Source organism: Grammomys surdaster, unplaced genomic scaffold (genome assembly GCF_004785775.1).
Source record: "Grammomys surdaster isolate TR1022 unplaced genomic scaffold, NIH_TR_1.0 342, whole genome shotgun sequence".
Classification (NCBI taxonomy): Eukaryota; Metazoa; Chordata; class Mammalia; order Rodentia; family Muridae; genus Grammomys; species Grammomys surdaster.
Genome location: NW_021604761.1, coordinates 181,438 through 199,696, shown reverse-complemented (window position 1 = coordinate 199,696; position 18,259 = coordinate 181,438). Strand labels below are relative to the sequence as shown.

Sequence of the window (18,259 nt, the reverse complement as noted above, 5' to 3'; positions counted from 1 at the left end):
AGCCGCCTGAACCTGAGATCTGTAGGATACAGGACCAAGAGGACTTTGTGGGCGGTCGGGAATCTTAAATTATTACAGCTGCTGCCGTGGGTCACGCCAGAGCTGGGCCGGAAGTCCCGACATGCCCTGCGCGAGGCCGCTACGGGTCGTCGGAGATGCCACGCCGCGGGGCACTTTGGGAACTGTAGTTTTGAGCAGAGAGGGCGGGTCTAGGCTTCCCGGCGGGCTGCGCGGCTGGGCGGTTGTCGCGGGCAGCGGCGGCGGTTCCGGCTGCGGTGCTGCGGGCGGATGAGCTGCTAGGTGAGCAGGCCGGGCGGGATGCGGAGCCGCCGCCGCGCCCCCAGCGCCTAAGAAAGCGCTGCTGGGTCAGGCCGCGCTGCCATCTGTGTGCCGCCGTCCGAGCCTACAGCTCGTATTGAACGCGGGCCGAGCCTAGCGTCGACCCCGGCCGCAGTCCCGGTCCCGGCTGCCAGCCCCACCCCCGCGCGCGCCGCTCCGCCCGCGCTCGGCGCTCATGCGGGCCGAGCCCCGCCCCCCGGCCCGAGCCCGCCGAGCGCCTCCCGAGCCCGCGCTCACTGCCCGCCCGCATCATGCTGAAGTGCATCCCACTCTGGCGTTGCAACCGGCACGTGGAGTCGGTGGATAAGCGGCACTGCTCGCTGCAGGTTGTGCCAGAGGAGATTTACCGCTACAGTCGTAGCCTCGAGGAGCTGCTCCTCGACGCCAACCAGCTGCGTGAGCTACCTAAGGTGAGCGGCCGCCGCACCTGCTGCCCCGCGCTCAGTTCTCTGAGTAGTGTATGACTTGTGGGGCAGCCGGCTGAAGCGAGACCTCAGCAGGCGCTGCCCGGGATAGGCACCGCAACCTCCAGCCGGCCCTGCAGGTTCCTACTGGTCAGAACTCCGCCCCAGCCAGCCCCACCCTCCCCCAGCCTCCTGTGTTGGCACCTGGTGGCAGCCTGTCTGGGGACTGGGTGGATACTGAACCTAAAAGGGGAGCCAACAGAGAAACCCGTGAGGGCACAGGAGGAGGATGAGTCTAGGGTGCGAGGCCGATCTGGGCTAGCAACTGTTACAGCTAGTTGGGCTGCTTTAAGGGTAGGAACTTGGTGTTCTTGCATTGTGTTGTGCCTTCGTTTTGGGAGGAAGGAGGTTGCAGTGCTGAGTGGAACTCTCCTAAGATACTTGCGGTGTCAGATCTATTCTGTCATCTCTCAGCGGAGTGCCCACCTCTCACTGTCTGTGTTCCTTCCTGTCGGTTTGTTAGGGATTTTGTTGTTGTAGTTCTGAGGCCATACTAGAAAGGAAACCAAAAGAGACAGGTTATGAAGTTATTTACCTTTCTGAGTTAGGGGGCTGAGTGGTCTGATATTGTTGACGGCTGGTGGCACTCTGGGTGTGTCTGTGACAGCTCCGTTCTTCACGGACCTTTATGGTGGTATCTGTGTGTGAATCTTGGACATTTTGCACTTGTGGTTTTTTTCTGGTGCCTTTTGTTGTTGTTATTGCTTTTTTGTTCTGTTGGTTTTTTGAGACAGGGTTTCCCCTTTGTAGCCCTGGTTATCCTGGAACTCACTGTGTAGACCAGGCTGGCCTAGAACTCAAGAGTTCCACCTGCCTCTGCGGGGACTAAAGATGTGCACCCCCCACAACCTACTCTTGGTGCTCTCTGGTGTTTTTATTGTTGTTTTCTCTTTGTCAAGCTCTTTCTGTTCATTCATTGTTGGGGTTCCTGAAGAGCTCCAAACTGTTTTGGAAGAGGTGGTTTGGGTAGTAGGTAGGATACTGAGAGTGGCCCACAGGGCAGAGGGCAGGAATGATGTTTGGGAGCCGATGATGTCTCACCTGGGGCATGTTATCTGGGTGACATCTGGGTGACAGTGAGAGGTGGGCTCTCCGGTGATGACAGAATAGATCTTAGGAGAGTCCCACTCAGCACTTGCAGAGTATCATTGCAAAACAGCAGTGTTATATGTGACAAATGACACAAGGGAGACCAGGCATCGGGTAGGCAGAGGTGTGTTTTGCAGGTCTCTGTCTGGTTTTTCAGCACACTGGGTATCATGGCTAGACCCCCAGAACCTTGTGTGACCTGGGACACACAGAGGTCTGGGAACCTGTGGCCATGATCCTCCTGGTTTAGAAACTCTTCTCTACCCTTAGGACTTTACCTGTAGAGCCACTTCACCTGATCACATCTTCTTCTACCCACAGCCCTTCTTCCGGCTATTGAACTTGCGAAAGTTGGGCCTCAGTGACAATGAGATCCAGCGGCTGCCTCCTGAAGTGGCTAACTTTATGCAACTGGTGGAGCTGGATGTGTCCCGGAACGGTAGGCAGACAGGCCAGGGTGGCACTCTGTGTGAAAGTGGAATGGAGCATGGGGGCTCTTGGGAGCTCCTGAGGTGTGCCATCCTCATAGCAAACCCCTCTCCACACACAGATATTCCTGAGATACCTGAGAGCATAAAGTTCTGTAAGGCTCTGGAGATTGCAGACTTCAGTGGGAACCCCCTATCCAGGTGAGTGTCACCCCGTAGTGGGGGTTGGCTCTTGGCCATCGGAAGTTCTAGATGGTGGATACTGAAGCCTGGTACTTTGTTTCTCCAGGCTTCCGGATGGCTTCACACAGCTGCGCAGCCTGGCTCACCTGGCCCTGAATGATGTGTCCCTGCAGGCACTGCCCGGAGATGTGGGCAAGTGAGTGTGCCCTTGATGAGTGGATCTGTGTATAGGGAGTACTTGTCTTTCCCTGCCTTCCTCAGCCTTGGCCCTTGGTCTCTTTCAGCCTGGCCAATTTGGTGACCCTGGAACTCCGGGAGAACCTGCTTAAATCTCTCCCTGCGTAAGTTTAGGGCCCCACCCAGACTGTGGTAGAGCTATGCTGGGGCTTGGCTTGAGTGGCCACATCCAGACGTTTTCTTCTGTAGGTCCCTGTCTTTCCTGGTGAAACTAGAACAGCTGGATCTGGGAGGCAATGATCTGGAAGTGCTGGTGCAGTGAGGGCTGCCTGGGGAAGCAGGGGTGTGGTGTGGGGCAGCTGCTGCCAGAGGGTGTCACACTGGTTTCTCCTGTATTGTCCCTTCTTGTAGCCTGACACTCTGGGGGCTCTGCCTAACCTACGGGAGCTGTGGCTAGACCGAAACCAGCTGTCAGCGCTGCCCCCGGTAAGTGAGGATGGGAGGGACTGGCTTTATCCCCTACCTGCTGCCCTTTGACATTTTGTTTCTCTTCAGGAGCTAGGCAATCTGCGGCGGCTGGTATGCCTGGATGTGTCAGAGAACAGGCTGGAGGAGCTGCCTGTGGAGTTGGGTGGGCTGGCACTGCTCACAGATCTGCTGCTTTCCCAGAACTTGCTTCAGCGGTTGCCAGAGGGCATCGGTCAGTGTGCCCAGAGGGTCCTGGGGATTGCCACTGTTATCATCAGTGGCCTTGTGAGGTGCCAAAGGGGGGGTTGGGTTAGGACCTGACTTGACCCAGGCTGGAGGTGTCCAGAGGGGGCAGGCTAAGTAAGATAATGCTGAGGTCAGGTACCCGATCATCCAATTAATACTCAAAACATCAGGGTAGTGTGTGATGACAGGAGTTGAGAATATAGGTTTACGAGGGTCAGTGGGTGGGGAAGAGTCTTGGGAGCTGAGCAAGTCTGCAGTAAGCAGGATGGGGGCATGGTGAGCATACATAGAAAATCTTGGAGACCCAGAGAATCCACTGTCACTGGAACGTGGGACCAGGCTATGGCCATTCAGAGGACCCACATACACACAAGTACCCTTGACCTGATTCAATCTAGTCACCATGTCTCCTGATGCCAGGTCAGCTGAAGCAGCTGTCTATCCTGAAGGTGGACCAGAACCGGCTATGTGAGGTCACTGAAGCCATAGGAGACTGTGAGAACCTCTCGGAACTGATCCTCACAGAGAACTTGTTAACGGTAGGTAGGGCAGCCCTGAGGCACTGAGCCTCTTAGGGTGTGATGAGTGTAGTCAGTGCTGACATGTAGCAGCAACACAAGCACCTGATGGCAGTGGCATGTGCTGCTGGTGGCGTATCCCTAGGGATGTGCTTGCTAGGGCATTCTTGGGGTCAAGAGAAAGAGCTCACTGACATGTGAGCTTGCCTCCAACCTATGGGACCCTATGGGGTTAAAGAGCTCAGGGTGTGCTTTTTTGGACATGCAGTCTGAGCTCGAGGAGGACTGGAAAGAAGGCAAAGGCAAATCGGACAGGAGCATGTGTGCTGCTCCGTGTAACTAGGGTGAGCAGAAGTTCTAGGGCCCAAATTAGAGATGTCTGGGGTAGTATGAGTTTCAGGCTGAGAGACAGTAATGTGGAATCTTCCTGTATTGGGGTACCCGCAATCATGTTAGTGAGAGAAGAGAGTGGTGTGGAAACAAAGGGGCAGATATGAGTAGGAGGAGGAGTTACAGAAACATGACCTTGGTAGATTGAGCTGGGTGGCTATGGGAAAGGGCCAGAGAGCACAGTCTAGGGTCTCAAGTAGCCTGGTAGGGTGTATGCTGTCCTTAAGGAGGAAAAAGGGGAGGGGGTGGCAACTAGCTCCATGTCTAGATCCTCTAACCATAATTCCTATGGGCTGTGGAGAACACTGATCAACTAGGGAGTTTACCTTAAGGGAGACCTTTACTTTCCCAAGGCCTCTCTTTTCCTCCTACCCAGGGGGTTTCTGTCAGCCTCATATCCTTCCTTTTCCCGGCCAGGCCTTACCCCGCTCCTTGGGCAAGCTGACCAAACTGACTAATCTTAATGTGGACCGGAATCATCTTGAGGTGCTGCCACCTGAAATCGGAGGCTGTGTAGCTCTTAGTGTTCTCTCTTTGAGAGACAACCGCCTGGCTGTCCTTCCTCCTGAGCTTGCCCACACAGCTGAGCTGCATGTGCTTGACGTAGCTGGGAACCGGTGAGTGTCTGTGTGACCCCTGGGGTCCAGGCAGCATCCTTATGTGTGCTGACTATGCCTGCCTGGCCTCTAGGCTGCGGAGTTTGCCGTTTGCGCTCACCCACCTCAACCTCAAGGCACTGTGGCTGGCTGAGAACCAGGCACAACCCATGCTCCGCTTCCAGACTGAGGACGATGCCCAGACTGGTGAAAAGGTGCTTACCTGCTACCTGCTGCCCCAGCAGCCCTTGCCAAGTCTCGGTAGGTTGCTGTTGGCTAGGCCTTGAATGGTGGGTGCTGGAAGTAGAGACCAGCATGGGTCTCTGACTCTTGCCTCCCATAGAAGACCCTGGACAGCAGAGCAGTCCCTCAGAGAGCTGTAGTGATGCCCCTCTGAGCCGTGTCAGTGTCATCCAGTTCGAGGACCCCCTTGAAGGTGAAGAGGATGCTGAGGAAGCTGCAGCCGAGAAGCGGGTATGGAGGGGTGGGATCTGTGGGGTGTGCACTTCTGTCTCACCCCTGCCTGACCCCTCCCCGGCCTCTGTTCCTCATCCCTGTCCCCACGGCAGGGCCTACAGCGTAGGGCCACACCTCATCCCAGTGAGCTCAAGGTGATGAAGAGGGGCATTGAAGAGCGCCGGAACGAGGCCTTTGTCTGCAAGCCTGACCCCAGCCCACCGTCACCTTCAGAGGAGGTAGGCGAGAAAGGACTAGGAGCCTAGGATGTCCATCCATCCTGGCAGAGGGAGCTGAGGGCAGAGGCTTCGTGGGGGAGGGGCTACAGATGAGCTGGGGGATGGACCTGGAACCACACGGGCAGGCTACTGCTGAGGGCTGTGCTGGACAAAGGATGCAGGCCAGTGGCTCTCATGGAGTCCCTCCCTTTGGAGTCGGAGTAAGGCAGAGCCAGGGCTGGGGTTCCCAGGGCTAAGTGCTAGGCACACCATGGTGGCAAATGATGGAGGTTGGCCAGGGGTGGGGCTAAGGAAGGCTCTGTTCCCTTCATTTCCCACCTGTACCTGGGAAGGAGTTAGGTGCGAGAACAGCAGATGGTTGGCTTATTACAAAACTTCTGTCGCTGGGGCTGTGGCATGTTTCTAGGTATCTAGACATAGTGACTAGACAAACAGGGCATGTACTGACTATGCGTGGCTACTTCCTAACTTAGTAGGGATAGAACTCGCTTCAGGTTGTGTTAATTCTCCTGAATCTGGGAGAAGACATTGCCAAGGTCTGAGTCATAGAACCATGACCGCGCATGACTGGATTCAGACAGGGAATGGCTGTAAGACGTGAGCCTGCTGGGGGTGTTACGGCCAGGGCAGCAGGAAGTCTAGTGGAGATCTGCCACACAGGGGTAGCCTCTGGGTAACAAACTTCTGTGCAGCCTGACATCACCACTTGCTGCAGGAGAAGAGGCTGAGTGCAGAGTCTGCCTTGAGTGGAGGCTCTGTCCCGTCAGCAAGCACGGCCTCTGAAGGCGAGCCTGAGATCCTCCCTGCTGAGGTGCAAGGGCTAGGCCAGCACGAGGCCATGCCTGGACAGGAGGAATATCCAGAGGAGGACTATAATGAGGTAAGAGCAGACAGGAAAAGAGCACGCGAAGCAGAAGGGCTTTCAGGGGTCAGTGCTGCTCATCCTGTGTGTCTTCCAGAGCTTGTGATTGGGGCCACGCCAATTACTGGTTGAGCAATAATGAGATACTAAAGGGCTTCCTCAGGCAGTTTTGCAAAGTGCAGTACAGGGCAGTGGTCCTCAGGGTTCATGGGAAAGAGGTTCCGGGGTGGGGTAGGCCTCACTTCTCAGCCAAGCTCAGTACCGTTAGATTTAGTACGTGTGTGCTTTCCCTAGATGCTATCCCCCACTTTACTGCTCCCGGTGGAACGCTCCCACCTGCTTGGTCCTTGTATGTTGTTAAGTCTCCATTTGCATTATCACGTGCATCTGGGGAGAGCAGTATCTTCTGATCTTAGCAGCTGAATTTTCTTTGTATTTCTACATGTTCAGCAGGGAACTGGTTGGCCTCAGGTTGTTAGTTGCAGGGCTGAGCCTGTCAACTCCATAACTGGGTCCTGGGAGGATTGAGCCAGGGCCAGGCTGCCACCCTCATCTTTCCTCCCTCTTAGCCCACAGTGCACTTTGCAGAGGACACACTGATCCCTAGGGAAGACTGTGAAAGTGAAGAGGGGCAGCCTGAGGCTCCCTGGCCGCTGCCCAGTGGCCGGCAGAGGCTCATCCGCAAAGACACACCCCACTACAAGAAGCACTTCAAGATCTCCAAGCTCCCCCAGCCGGAAGCAGTTGTTGCACTGCTGCAAGGGGTGCAGACAGACAGGGAGGGCCCCACCTCAGGGTGGCACAATGGCCCCCACACACCCTGGGCTCCTCGAGCCCATGAGGAGGAAGAGGAGGAGGAGAACAGGGATGAGGAAGAAGGCGAGGCCACCACAGAAGAAGATGACAGAGAAGAGGCTGTGGCTTCTGCTCCCTCTGTCAAGGTTTGTCATCCATACCCCTGTCTTACCCAGGCTCTGCTGGCTTGTTAGCAAGCTGCTCTGAAACCTGGTGGGTAACACGAGGAGGACATCCAGCCCTAATCTGACAGGCACAGTCAGACCCTGGTCCAGACTCCTTGACTGTCAGGAGAAGGGTAATGAATGTGTTTGTTGTGATTGGCCTTGCTGTCACCATGTGCTCACCATTTAGTCCTAGGATTCCCTGCCATTGATCCTTGAAGTTCTCGGCAGCTCCCTGGGCCTACCTGGTGGGGTGGGAGGCCCAGGGCACTTGGAAGCTGAGGGTCCCTCTGTATCCTGTGTGTTTGGGGGGAGTCATGGACAAGGTCCTCCTCAGGAGCTGCTGGCTCTCTCAGGATCCTTCCTGCCTCAGGAAGTGGCCAGCCTTGAGGTCTTGCTGCTGACCCATGGCCCATCCTGTGGGTCTGGTAGAAGAAGCTTTTGTGCCTTGTCAAGTCTTATTGGGATCCAGGCAAATCTATAGGACAGTGGCATCTCTTCCTCATCCTCGTGTTTGATTTTGATGGTTCAAAAAGAGTTTACCCACTCATTGGGGACTCCTCGAGGCCAGAGAAAGCCCCAGCTATTAAGAGTCTAATCCATTCTCTGAGAGTATAGCCTGTTGGTATAGGATCTCTGGAACAATTTTGGGCTTAAGTCAAAGACAGCCAGGAATAGACTTGGCCCTCTGGAGCCTTGATCCTAGCCAGCCAAGTCCCACCATATATGTGGTCTGCAGAAATGCTCATGACTCTGAAGTCTTGGGGGACCTAGGGGCTAGGGTCCTGATTGAGATCACAGGGGCTCGACGGATCTTCCTCTGTTCTGTCTACTCATGGTGAGGGCTGAGGAGGTGGTGGCAGTTCCCAGATCACAGGGGCTCGACGGGATCTTCCTCTGTCCTGTCTACTCATGGTGAGGGCTGGGGAAGGTGGTGGCAGTTCCCAGCGGTGGCTAACCTGCATGCCTCGCTGCTCCTGTCCTAACAGGGGGTGTCGTTTGACCAGGCCAATAACCTGCTGATAGAGCCTGCTCGCATTGAGGAGGAAGAGGTCTGTACTGCTCGCTGTTCTCTGCTCGGGCCCAGGGCCGCTGCTGACTTTTGCTTCCCGGGCTGCGGGTTCTCACTTCTCCCCCTCCATGGCTCCAACTCACACCCTCTCCCAGAAGAGCCCTGACAGCTGCCACAGAACTGGAGCTCTGGTTCCACTTCCCTAGGGCCTCCTGGTCCCCTGGCAGGGCAAGCATGTCTCCACACTGGGGCAGCCTGCTTTGTAGGGGATGAGTGGAGGTATTTGGGCCATTTTTATACCCTACTATGAGCCTTGAGGTATCTTTATGCACAGGAGCAGGGCCAGGCTTCACTTTCTGGAGGACAGCTAGCTTCGTACTGCATGGGCTAGCGCACAGAGGTTGTCCCTGCCCTTGAATCGCAGGAGCCTCCCTGCTTCCCTCTGCTACCCATGTGGGCACAGATACCTAGGGATGAGTGTAGTGTCTACAGCCAGCCCTTCTTGCTGCAAGCACCAGGGCATCCCAGGTCTCTTCAGGCATCTTTATCCACTCTTGTTTCCAGTTAACACTCACGATCGTGCGGCAGACAGGGGGCCTGGGCATCAGTATCGCAGGGGGAAAAGGCTCCACCCCCTACAAAGGAGACGACGAGGTGAGCACCGCGTGTCCCTAAGCGGCCCCAGTCTCTGCGAGCCCTCTTCTGTGCACACCCGCCACTCCTGTCTCAGGAAACTTCCTTCTTCTCTAAGGAATGTCAGTGGTCACTCCATGGTCCAGCTTAGTATCCCTTAGAACGTGCTGCGTGGGTCACCCCAGGGTGACAGATCAGTGGGTAGTCATCAGGCAGGATGTTAAGAGTCTGAGAACAGCCGGGCGGTGGTGGCGCACGCCTTTGATCCCAGCACTTGGGAGGCAGAGGCAGGCAGATTTCTGAGTTCGAGGCCAGCCTGGTCTACTGAGTGAGTTCCAGGACAGCCAGGACTACACAGAGAAATCCTGTCTCGGAAAAAAACAAAACAAAAAAGTCTGAGAACAGCTAACAGGGCAGCTAAGCTGTTCCCTCTACAGACAGGTTTTCCTTCCCCATTTTCTCATGACAGCTCTAGGGTCAAAAAAGTTTCTATTAAGCTTGACTTTTATATACTAGCTTCGTGAGCTCCAGCCTTCCCTAGCACCTGAGAAACAGCCCTTCTGGCCTTGATGCCTACTGTTCTTCTTAATGAGTTTAGGGTCTTTGGATCCTCTCCAGAGGGCAGGCCAGGGCTGTCTGTGTAGGAAGTAGTTCTCTTACTGTCTAGTGGGCGCTGCACCTTTCACACTCATGAGGAGAAGGTGCCTGCCTCTGCTTGTGCTCCTGTGGACTAGTCCCCACTTGTCCTCCAGGGCATTTTCATCTCTCGAGTGTCTGAGGAGGGTCCTGCAGCCCGTGCTGGAGTCCGAGTCGGTGACAAACTTCTCGAGGTAAGTAGTGACCCTCTTGCCTTGTAGCAAGGGACAGCTGTGCCCTCCAAGTTCCTCATAGTCCTGATTATTGAGACACTTAGCTGTCCTCATCAGAAGGTAGGGGCCCTATCTTCCCCATCCAGAAGCCCAGGGCCCAAAGATGACTGGGTAAGGCTACTGAGGTCTTAAGTCCTCCATGCCGAGAGTTCCTTCTCCATCTGGGTCTAGGGATGTAGGTTACTGGTAGATCACTGGCTTGCTACGCATGATTCTTTGGGTTTAATCCCCAGTTCTACAGAGGATGTGGGTGTGAAAAAAGCAGCAGTCCTCGGGCTAGACAAGAGGCACCAGGCAGATTCTATGCAGCCTGGTGGGGTCAGACCTCAGTAGTCCTGGTGGGGTCAGACTTCAGTCTTGGTGGGGTCAGACCTCAGCAGTCCTGGTGGGGTCAGACATCAGCAGTCCTGGTGGGAATGTTTCTCTGTGGAAGCCCTGGAGGTTTCTGCCTGGCTCCTTGGCCATTGGTGAGCTCACAGGAAAGTTTTGGCCTTCCTATGAAGACAAGGATGAGTGAGGCAGACGAGGGCTCTGGGTTCTAAAGGGGAAGCTGCTGTTCCTCACGCTTTGCTGCACAGTTCTAATCCCAGCTCTGCCTGGAGCTCGTGGAGTTGGCAACTTAATATGTTACATGTTCTCTGCTGGGCAGGTGACACTCCCTGAGAATGAGAGCACCAGGATAGAATGGCTAGCCTGGACTATGGCATGGAAACAGACAATAGAAAGAGCATAAGCGCACCGTCTGATGTTAGACTGCCTAGGCCTGGGCGCTGACTTGTGCTGTTGTCTTGTCGTCCACAGGTGAATGGTGTGGCCTTGCAGGATGCGGAGCACCACCAGGCTGTGGAAGCACTTCGGGGGGCAGGTGCTGCTGTGCAGATGCGAGTGTGGAGGGAAAGAATGGTGGAGCCTGAGAATGCAGTCACCATCACCCCCCTACGCCCTGAAGATGACTATAGTCCCCGGGAGTGGCGGGGAGGTGGCCTGCGCCTGCCCCTGCTTCAGCCTGAGACTCCTGTACCCCTCCGCCAGCGCCATGCTGCCTGTCTTGTGCGCAGTGAAAAGGGGCTGGGCTTCAGCATTGCTGGTGGAAAGGGCTCCACACCTTACCGGGCTGGAGATGGGGTGAGACAAAGGTTTGGGACATAGAGGGAGCTGTCCCTGATGAGCAGAGGCATGTCGGGTCTCCAGTATCATGGCTTTAGTGTGGCTTCTCCATCCTTACAGGGCATCTTTATATCTCGCATTGCAGAAGGAGGGGCTGCCCACCGGGCAGGTACTCTACAGGTTGGCGACCGTGTCCTCTCGGTGAGTAGGGCCAGGTATGGCCTGACTAATGCCTTTTGTTTTTCCTACTTACCCTCTCTGATGTGAGTGTCCCTGCAGATCAATGGAGTGGACATGACTGAGGCAAGGCACGACCATGCCGTCTCCCTGCTGACTGCTGCTTCCCCTACCATCTCCCTGCTTCTGGAGAGGGAGACTGGAGGGACTTACCCACCTAGCCCTCCACCACATTCCTCCCCAACTCCTACCGCTACTGTTGCTGCTACCATGACCACTGCCGTCCCCGGGGAACCTCTGCTACCTAGGCTGTCCCCTAGCCTCTTGGCCACTGCCTTGGAAGGACCATACCCTGTGGAGGTGAGACACCTGCCCATATCCTGTTCAGTATCCACTCAGTTTCAGGTGTAGAGCACAAGTCTTCCCCTGAAGATCCTCTGGTCATAAGTGGTATGGCCACTCTAGGCAGAGAGTAATACACAGCCTGCTTCTTCTTCTTTTTTTTTTTTTTTTTTTTTTTTTTTTAATTTCAGGGGTTTTTTTCTTGCTTATTTATTCTTTTCATATATTGCACCCCAACAGTAGTTTCTTCTCCTCCCAGTCCTTCCCTCATCTATTTGTATCTCTTCCTCTTCAGAAAAGGGCAGGCCTCCCAAAGACAGCAACCAAGTATACACATGGCATATCAAGTTGCAATAAGACTAGGTTCATCCCCTCACATTAAGACTTGAGGAGGCAACTCAGGGGAGGAAAGGGGGCCCAAAAGCAGGCAAAAGTGAAACACAGCCCCTACTCGTATTGTTCTGAGTCTCACATAAGCACTAAGCTACTACTAAGCTATATGCAAAGGACCTAGCTCAGACCCACAGAGGCTCCCTGTGAGCCCTTCTGAGCCCTGGTTAGTTGATTCTGTGAGCTGTTGCCTGTGGTGTCCTTGACCCCTCAGTACACAGCCTTTCCACAGGAAGCCAAGAAGCTAAGGTATCCAGTCAGCCTCCATGGTGTTTCCTATCTGCCTTAGCATAATCTTCTATCAGTAGCCTGCTCTGTTACATGCTATAGTCTGTAAGCATGTATAGATGTCAGGCTGTGTTCGTATCTGGGTAGCAGACTGCCCCACAGGTAGCTAGATGGGGCAGCGTAGGCTCATCCATCCTGTCCTTGGAGAGCCCATGGCCAGTATGTTAGTCCCTTTAACCCTTGCCCTGTTCTGACTGAGGTCCATCCTATGTCCCCAGGAAATCTGCCTGCCCAGGGCTGGTGGCCCATTAGGGCTTAGCATTGTAGGAGGTTCTGATCACTCCAGCCACCCGTTTGGTGTCCAGGATCCTGGTGTATTCATCTCCAAGGTAAGTAGGCCTGGCAAGTAACTCAGCAGAAAACACCCAGCCCAGGCACTTGGGGCAGCCATCGGTGCAGCCGGGTCTACTGGATTCGCTCTCGTACCCTACAGGTGCTTCCTCGGGGCCTAGCTGCTCGCTGTGGCCTTCGGGTTGGGGACCGCATCCTAGCAGTGAATGGGCAGGATGTTCGGGAGGCCACACATCAAGAGGCAGTTAGTGCCCTGCTCAGGCCCTGCCTGGAGCTGTGTCTGCTTGTGCGGAGGGACCCACCACCCCCAGGCATGCGGGAACTCTGCATCCAGAAGGCCCCCGGGGAGAAGCTGGGTATCAGCATCCGAGGAGGCGCCAAGGGTCATGCAGGGAACCCCTGTGACCCTACAGATGAGGGCATCTTTATCTCCAAGGTGAGGGCCCTTTCTTCCTGGGACTGTGGGTAGGTGCCTTGTGCTGGTCTCACACTGCTCTCCCTATAGGTGAGCCCTACAGGAGCTGCCGGGCGTGATGGGCGGCTGCGTGTGGGGCTGCGGCTGCTAGAAGTAAACCAGCAGAGCCTGCTGGGCCTCACACATGCTGAGGCTGTGCAGCTGCTGCGCAGTGTGGGTGACAACCTAACCGTGCTTGTCTGTGATGGCTTTGACACCAGCACCACCACAGCGCTGGAGGTTAGTTGCCTACCGTGGGGCCTAGGCGCTGTCCTGGCATTGACCTTTATAGTCTGTAGTCTCTCTGCTTCAGTCTGGAAAGTACTGAGCTTGTGGGAATGGTGGGTACTGTGTTTCGTAGGTCCCTTTCTGGTCACTGTACTGGAGGCTGTGGTCTGGGCAGGTAGGCAGTACAGAGGTGGGTGTGTCTGTCCCTGTGTGATCGGGTCCTGAGAGAAGGGCTCCGAGAAGGCAGTACTTGAGAGCATGTGGCAGCTAGCTGAAAGGACAAGGAGCCCCTGAACCAAACCTCCAAAGCAGGAAAGCAGCTTCCCGGCTCTGCTGGCCTTTAGGGTGCCCCTCTGGCAGTCCCTTGGTGGAGCTTCTTTCTGTATGCCACAGGGCATAGGTACAGGGTAGAGCGTCTACTGCTCTCTTGTTCCCTGGAGCAAAACAAAGAGTATCCAGCCATCAGAACTAGGCCTAGGCCCAAGAGGCAAGCACTCTAGACAAAGTCTCCCTCTAGCCTCTCTGGGTTCCTGCTTTGCCATGCTTTCTACTTGCAGTCCTTGGGACCCCTCAACATCGTCACCTGTAGGTCCAAGTGAGTCCTAAAGGAATCTTTATGTGCACTGGCTGCATGCTGTTCCCAGATATTCTTGGGAGCCATGCTGGTCTCTAGTGTGTTGGCAGCTGTATTACCATTCACTGTTGCTTTTATTGTTTCAACCTTAGGGACGGGCAGTCATCCTAGGTTGGTTGGTCTTCTTTTGCAGTAAATCTTTGGATTAGTGACTTCCTGTTAAATACTGGCAGAAAGATACCCTCTGGCCACAAACCCTGCACTAGGCTTGTGAGCATCACTTGGATTAGACACAGGTTACTTCATCTTCTCATCTAGATGGATACTGGGCTAGATGGAGCCTGTGTGAGGTGCTACTCCCTTGGGCTTAAAGGTGGCCCTTGTCCACTTCTCCCCAGGGGAATCCTGTGTCCTGGAGAAGTATTTTGGGTGACTTCACCCTAGAGAAAACATGCTTTTGTTTGTTCACATTAGCACACATATTTAGAAGTGTGCTGCCTCGTTCAGACTTCAGTTTTTGAGTACAGAATGAAGCTCTCTGCAGAAAGCAGGGACTTCAGTACTGGTGGGCTGGTGTGGTCCTGGGGCCCCTTGCCCATGCCTCTGGTCCCTACGTTGTAACCTAGGCTGTGCCTACAGTACCTGGGTGGCTCAGAAGTGTAGGGAAGCTGCATATCTCCATATGCTGAGTCCTGCCAAAGCCTGTCTTGGCTGGATCTTCATCTGAATCCTGTCTGAGGAGCAAGGGTAGTAAGAAGCTATGGGCCCAGGGCAGCTGAACTTTGAGGAGGCCTTTCCTGACCACAGCAGTGTCTGCTGTGACTGCTATCCCTCCGTCTGTTGTCTCAAGATGCCTCGGCTGCTCTTTTGTTGCAAGTGCACACTACCTTCACATAGTCTACAGTCTACTCCCCACCCGACAGAGGGTTCATCCTGGGCCTGGCACATACTAGGGAGGGCTCCACAGAACTCCACCACCAGCCCTGAGGCAATCTTGTGCTTCCCAGCAGGAAGCTGTTTTACTTCCACTGAACTTTTTCTTTCTGGATGCTTCTAGCTCCAGAGTTTGTTTGAAACAGGTCTCACTGTGTAGCCAAGGTTGACAGTCCCCTAAGACCCTCTCAGGTGGTAGAGTTACACTTGTGTACCATCATGTCCAGCTTGTGGTTTTGCTTCCCTTTTAGAATGAAGCTCTTTGGTTGCAAACATTTACAGATTTTATGAATTTAGGACTGTGTATGGGTTCTGTGTTTAATTTTGTTTTGATTTTTAAAAAGTGGGATCTCACTTGTAGCTCTGGCTGTCCTAGAACTTGTTATGTAGACCAGAGTGACCTTGAACTCACCAAGACCTACCTGCCTCTGCCTCCCAAGTGCTGGGATCAAACATACTCGATAGCATACCCAGCTGGGGTTGTTTTTTTTTTTTCTTTTTTTCTTTTCTTTCTTTTTCAATAATTTTTTTTGTTCAGTTTACATCCCGATCACACCTCCCATCCCAGTCCCACCCTTACAAGTCCCTCCCCCTATTATCTCCCCACCCTTTGGGGCATCTAGTCCCAGCAGGACTAGGCACATCCTCTCCCACTGAGGCCCAACCAGGAAGTCCAGGTAGGTGAGAGGGATCCAGTGCCAGGCAACAGTCCGAGTCGGCCTCCGCTCCAATGGTTAGGGGGCCCACATGAAGACCAAGCTGCACACTTGGTATAAATGTGTAGGGGTCTACGTCCATGCTCTTTGGTTGGTGGCTCAGTCTCTGTGAGCCTCCATGGGCCCAGATTTGTTGTTGACCCCTCTGCTTCAGTCAGTTCTCAGCTGGTTTTTCTTAGAGAAACTTTCCCTCTGGAAGGCTGGGAAAGCAGCATCCTGCCTTTTCCACTCTTGTGATTTTTTTTCCCCCTTCTCAATTTTTTTAAGATAGGGTTTCTTTTAAGTAGCCATGACTATCCCAGAACTCAACTATAGACCAGGTAGGCCTCAAACTCACAGCGGTCCACCTGCCTCTACCTCCTGAGTGCTGGGATTAAAGTGTGCACCATCGCCTGGCATCTTCCCAGCTTTTCTTCTATGCTGTTGGTAGCTGACTGTACATTAACAATGAAGCAGTATTTCCCTTAGAGTTACAGTGTTTCTGAACTACTGTTTTCATGTCCTAAGTCAAGTTAGGCCAAAGAGATAAGTATCTTGTCCTGGTCCTTTGAGGGACATTTGTGGGAGTTGCTTCTCTCCACCCTATCAGTCCTGGGGAGTGAACTCTGGTCACCTTAGCAGCAGGTGCTTTTCTCACACACACACCCCAAAGCCCCCCCTTTCCCCCAGCCTTCTTACTGGCCCGGCATTTCACTTTTCTCAAAATACCCACTTGAATCATCCAGGCCTGTTTGACCTGTGGGATCAGTTTTCCAGCTTTTTAGTGACTTGTTCTTGCACCCTTCTGCCTTCTCTGGCTTTTGAGTGCTGGCTCTCTCTTGCCTGCCCTGTGCTAAGGACTGGTGTCCTCTGGGCTCCTGCAGGGTACCTAGATATAGGCTCTCACTTGCTGTCAGAGTGCAGCTGTTGGACTTCCTAGGCTCCCCACAGCAGCAGGCGGGTCCTGAAAGGAATGCCATAGGCTAGCTCATGCTCCCCCCACCTCAGTACCGCCTTAGAGGCCTAAGCCATGTGGTTTCTCAAAGAAAATGTGTTATTTTGCTTTCCCATGTGCTTGGTGTAAAGAGAATATTTTGTTGCTTCTCTAGTGCTCCCCTGAGGGTCACTGGTTCATCTTTCTCATCACACCGGCCTGTCTTTCCAATCCAGATGGTGCTTGACTTGCAGTGGTTGGACTCAGGGCTTTGTGACTTGACAGTGGTTGCAGCAGTGATGTCCACAGTAGAAACTGCTTCACCACCCCTGCCCCAGCTAGAGCTACCTTGAAGAACACCTCTCCTGTCCTCACCCTCCAGTCAGTCTGAACGCCTGTGTTGGTGCGTGAGTGAGTCCTCACAGCTTGCTCTTGTGCCTGTCCTGAGCGTTTGCCCTAAGGACTGGCTCCATCCTGGTGGTGTCTGACTCCCATCTTCTTGCCTGTCAGCCCAGACTTGCCTTCTTCCCACAGATGTACTGTGTGTTCGTCACAGTTTTGTTTCATTTAAGATTTATCATGTTGTATGCATGAATGTTTGTATGTTTGTAGCATGCACGCATGAGCCTGTGGAAATCAGAGAGGCTTTAGGATTCCTCTAGAACTGAGTTTTGGACAGGTGTGAGCCTCCATGTGGATGCTGGGAACTGAACCCACGTCCTCTGCAGTTGTTTTCCTGCTGAGCCGTCTCTTTAGCCCCAGTTCAGTCACAGTTATTTAATGGTCAGACTGTGTCACTGTTGTCTCAGGGAAGGCTGCGGCTGGCCCCATCTGTCTGCTCTAGCACTTCCTGACTCTCAGACTTGTCCCACACTCTGTCCAGCCCTGGAGTTGGCCGCTAACCCAGGAGTGCAAGTTCTTTTAATGAGCAGTAATGCTTAGAAGCCAGGGTCTAGTGCAGTGCTCTTGGGGTATTGTGGCCAGAGATAGGGGACAGTGTGTGAATAGTTACTGTTTGGTTATTTTTGGGGCCTTTGGAAGCCTTGGGTCACTTCAGGGCGTTGTCCATCTTTCCAGTCAATACCACAGGTCAGCCTTCCTCCTGAGTGGCCTTTGCTGACATGAGAAAGCTGCCTTCCTCGACCTTGCTGTTTGTACCTTCCGCTCAGTCCTCTGTGTGGCAGTCCTCTCCACCCCACTGAGGCAGCCTCTCCTGGGCCCTCCCCAGTGTCTTTTTGACTCAATTATCCCAGAAATTAAGAAGGGAGGCGCCTTGCTTATTGTTCAATCTAGTAGTTTTGTCAGAGTCTGAGAGAGCGAAATCCGTCTCCTATTGTGAGTCGTCTTACCCCGTGTTCTTATTTCTAGTGACTCTGCTCTCTGTTTAGCTGCTCGTGTATTGAGTGTTTACAGTATGTGATCAGTGGACCTCTGTAAATGCACTGTCTGATGCTCATGTCCCTGCTTGTCACTCTTGGCCTCCCGCTCCATCCTCCCAGCTGTGAGCAGCTGCTCCATGCTTTCAGTCTGTTCTCTTGATCTCATTTCAGTGCTCTCTGAGCAGCTGGGTTTGTGTCTGAGGCCACACTGCATAGTAGGACCACTCATGGCGGCCATGGCTGCCGTCTTGCCTTTGGCTCTGCTGTCTCCTACTCCTGTCCTCCTGGTGAGAGAGGACTCAGCTAGTCCCTTGTGCTTTGTGGGTTAGAAGGCAAGCAATGTCACATGCCTGCGTCACCTGTGTCTACCCTTGATCTAAGCACAGTTAGGCCACGTGCTCTCGGGTGCCTGCTCCCTGTCCGGCATTGTCCACAGCAGACACTCACGTGCATATTCATATTCATGCATTCTCCCTCTCCTCCCTCTCTCTCTCCCTCTCCCTCTCTCCCTCTCCCTCTCCCTCTCCCTCTCCCTCTCC

The 18,259-nt window shown here is 54.0% G+C and overlaps 1 protein-coding gene across 7 annotated transcripts in view; it reads left to right on the top strand.

The window, feature by feature from the left end:
- Positions 1–193: 193 nt before the first annotated feature.
- Scrib (scribble planar cell polarity protein) overlaps positions 194–18,259 on the top strand; it is a 23,900-nt gene continuing 5,834 nt past the window's right edge. For 3 of the 7 annotated variants that reach the window (XM_028778893.1, XM_028778887.1, XM_028778892.1), the window contains exons 1-24: positions 591–749; positions 2,214–2,331; positions 2,443–2,521; positions 2,610–2,699; positions 2,788–2,844; positions 2,930–2,993; positions 3,092–3,166; positions 3,236–3,380; positions 3,815–3,933; positions 4,720–4,919; positions 4,993–5,159; positions 5,242–5,372; positions 5,468–5,593; positions 6,309–6,473; positions 7,025–7,396; positions 8,404–8,466; positions 8,991–9,080; positions 9,812–9,889; positions 10,730–11,053; positions 11,156–11,236; positions 11,315–11,572; positions 12,451–12,561; positions 12,666–12,959; positions 13,029–13,217. In XM_028778893.1, the coding sequence (XP_028634726.1) occupies positions 591–749; positions 2,214–2,331; positions 2,443–2,521; positions 2,610–2,699; positions 2,788–2,844; positions 2,930–2,993; positions 3,092–3,166; positions 3,236–3,380; positions 3,815–3,933; positions 4,720–4,919; positions 4,993–5,159; positions 5,242–5,372; positions 5,468–5,593; positions 6,309–6,473; positions 7,025–7,396; positions 8,404–8,466; positions 8,991–9,080; positions 9,812–9,889; positions 10,730–11,053; positions 11,156–11,236; positions 11,315–11,572; positions 12,451–12,561; positions 12,666–12,959; positions 13,029–13,217 (3,555 nt within the window). Of the gene's footprint in view, positions 750–2,213; positions 2,332–2,442; positions 2,522–2,609; positions 2,700–2,787; positions 2,845–2,929; positions 2,994–3,091; positions 3,167–3,235; positions 3,381–3,814; positions 3,934–4,719; positions 4,920–4,992; positions 5,160–5,241; positions 5,373–5,467; positions 5,594–6,308; positions 6,474–7,024; positions 7,397–8,403; positions 8,467–8,990; positions 9,081–9,811; positions 9,890–10,729; positions 11,054–11,155; positions 11,237–11,314; positions 11,573–12,450; positions 12,562–12,665; positions 12,960–13,028; positions 13,218–18,259 lie in introns of those variants that run through there. The other 4 variants (XM_028778889.1, XM_028778888.1, XM_028778891.1 and 1 more) reach the window with 4 other exon arrangements.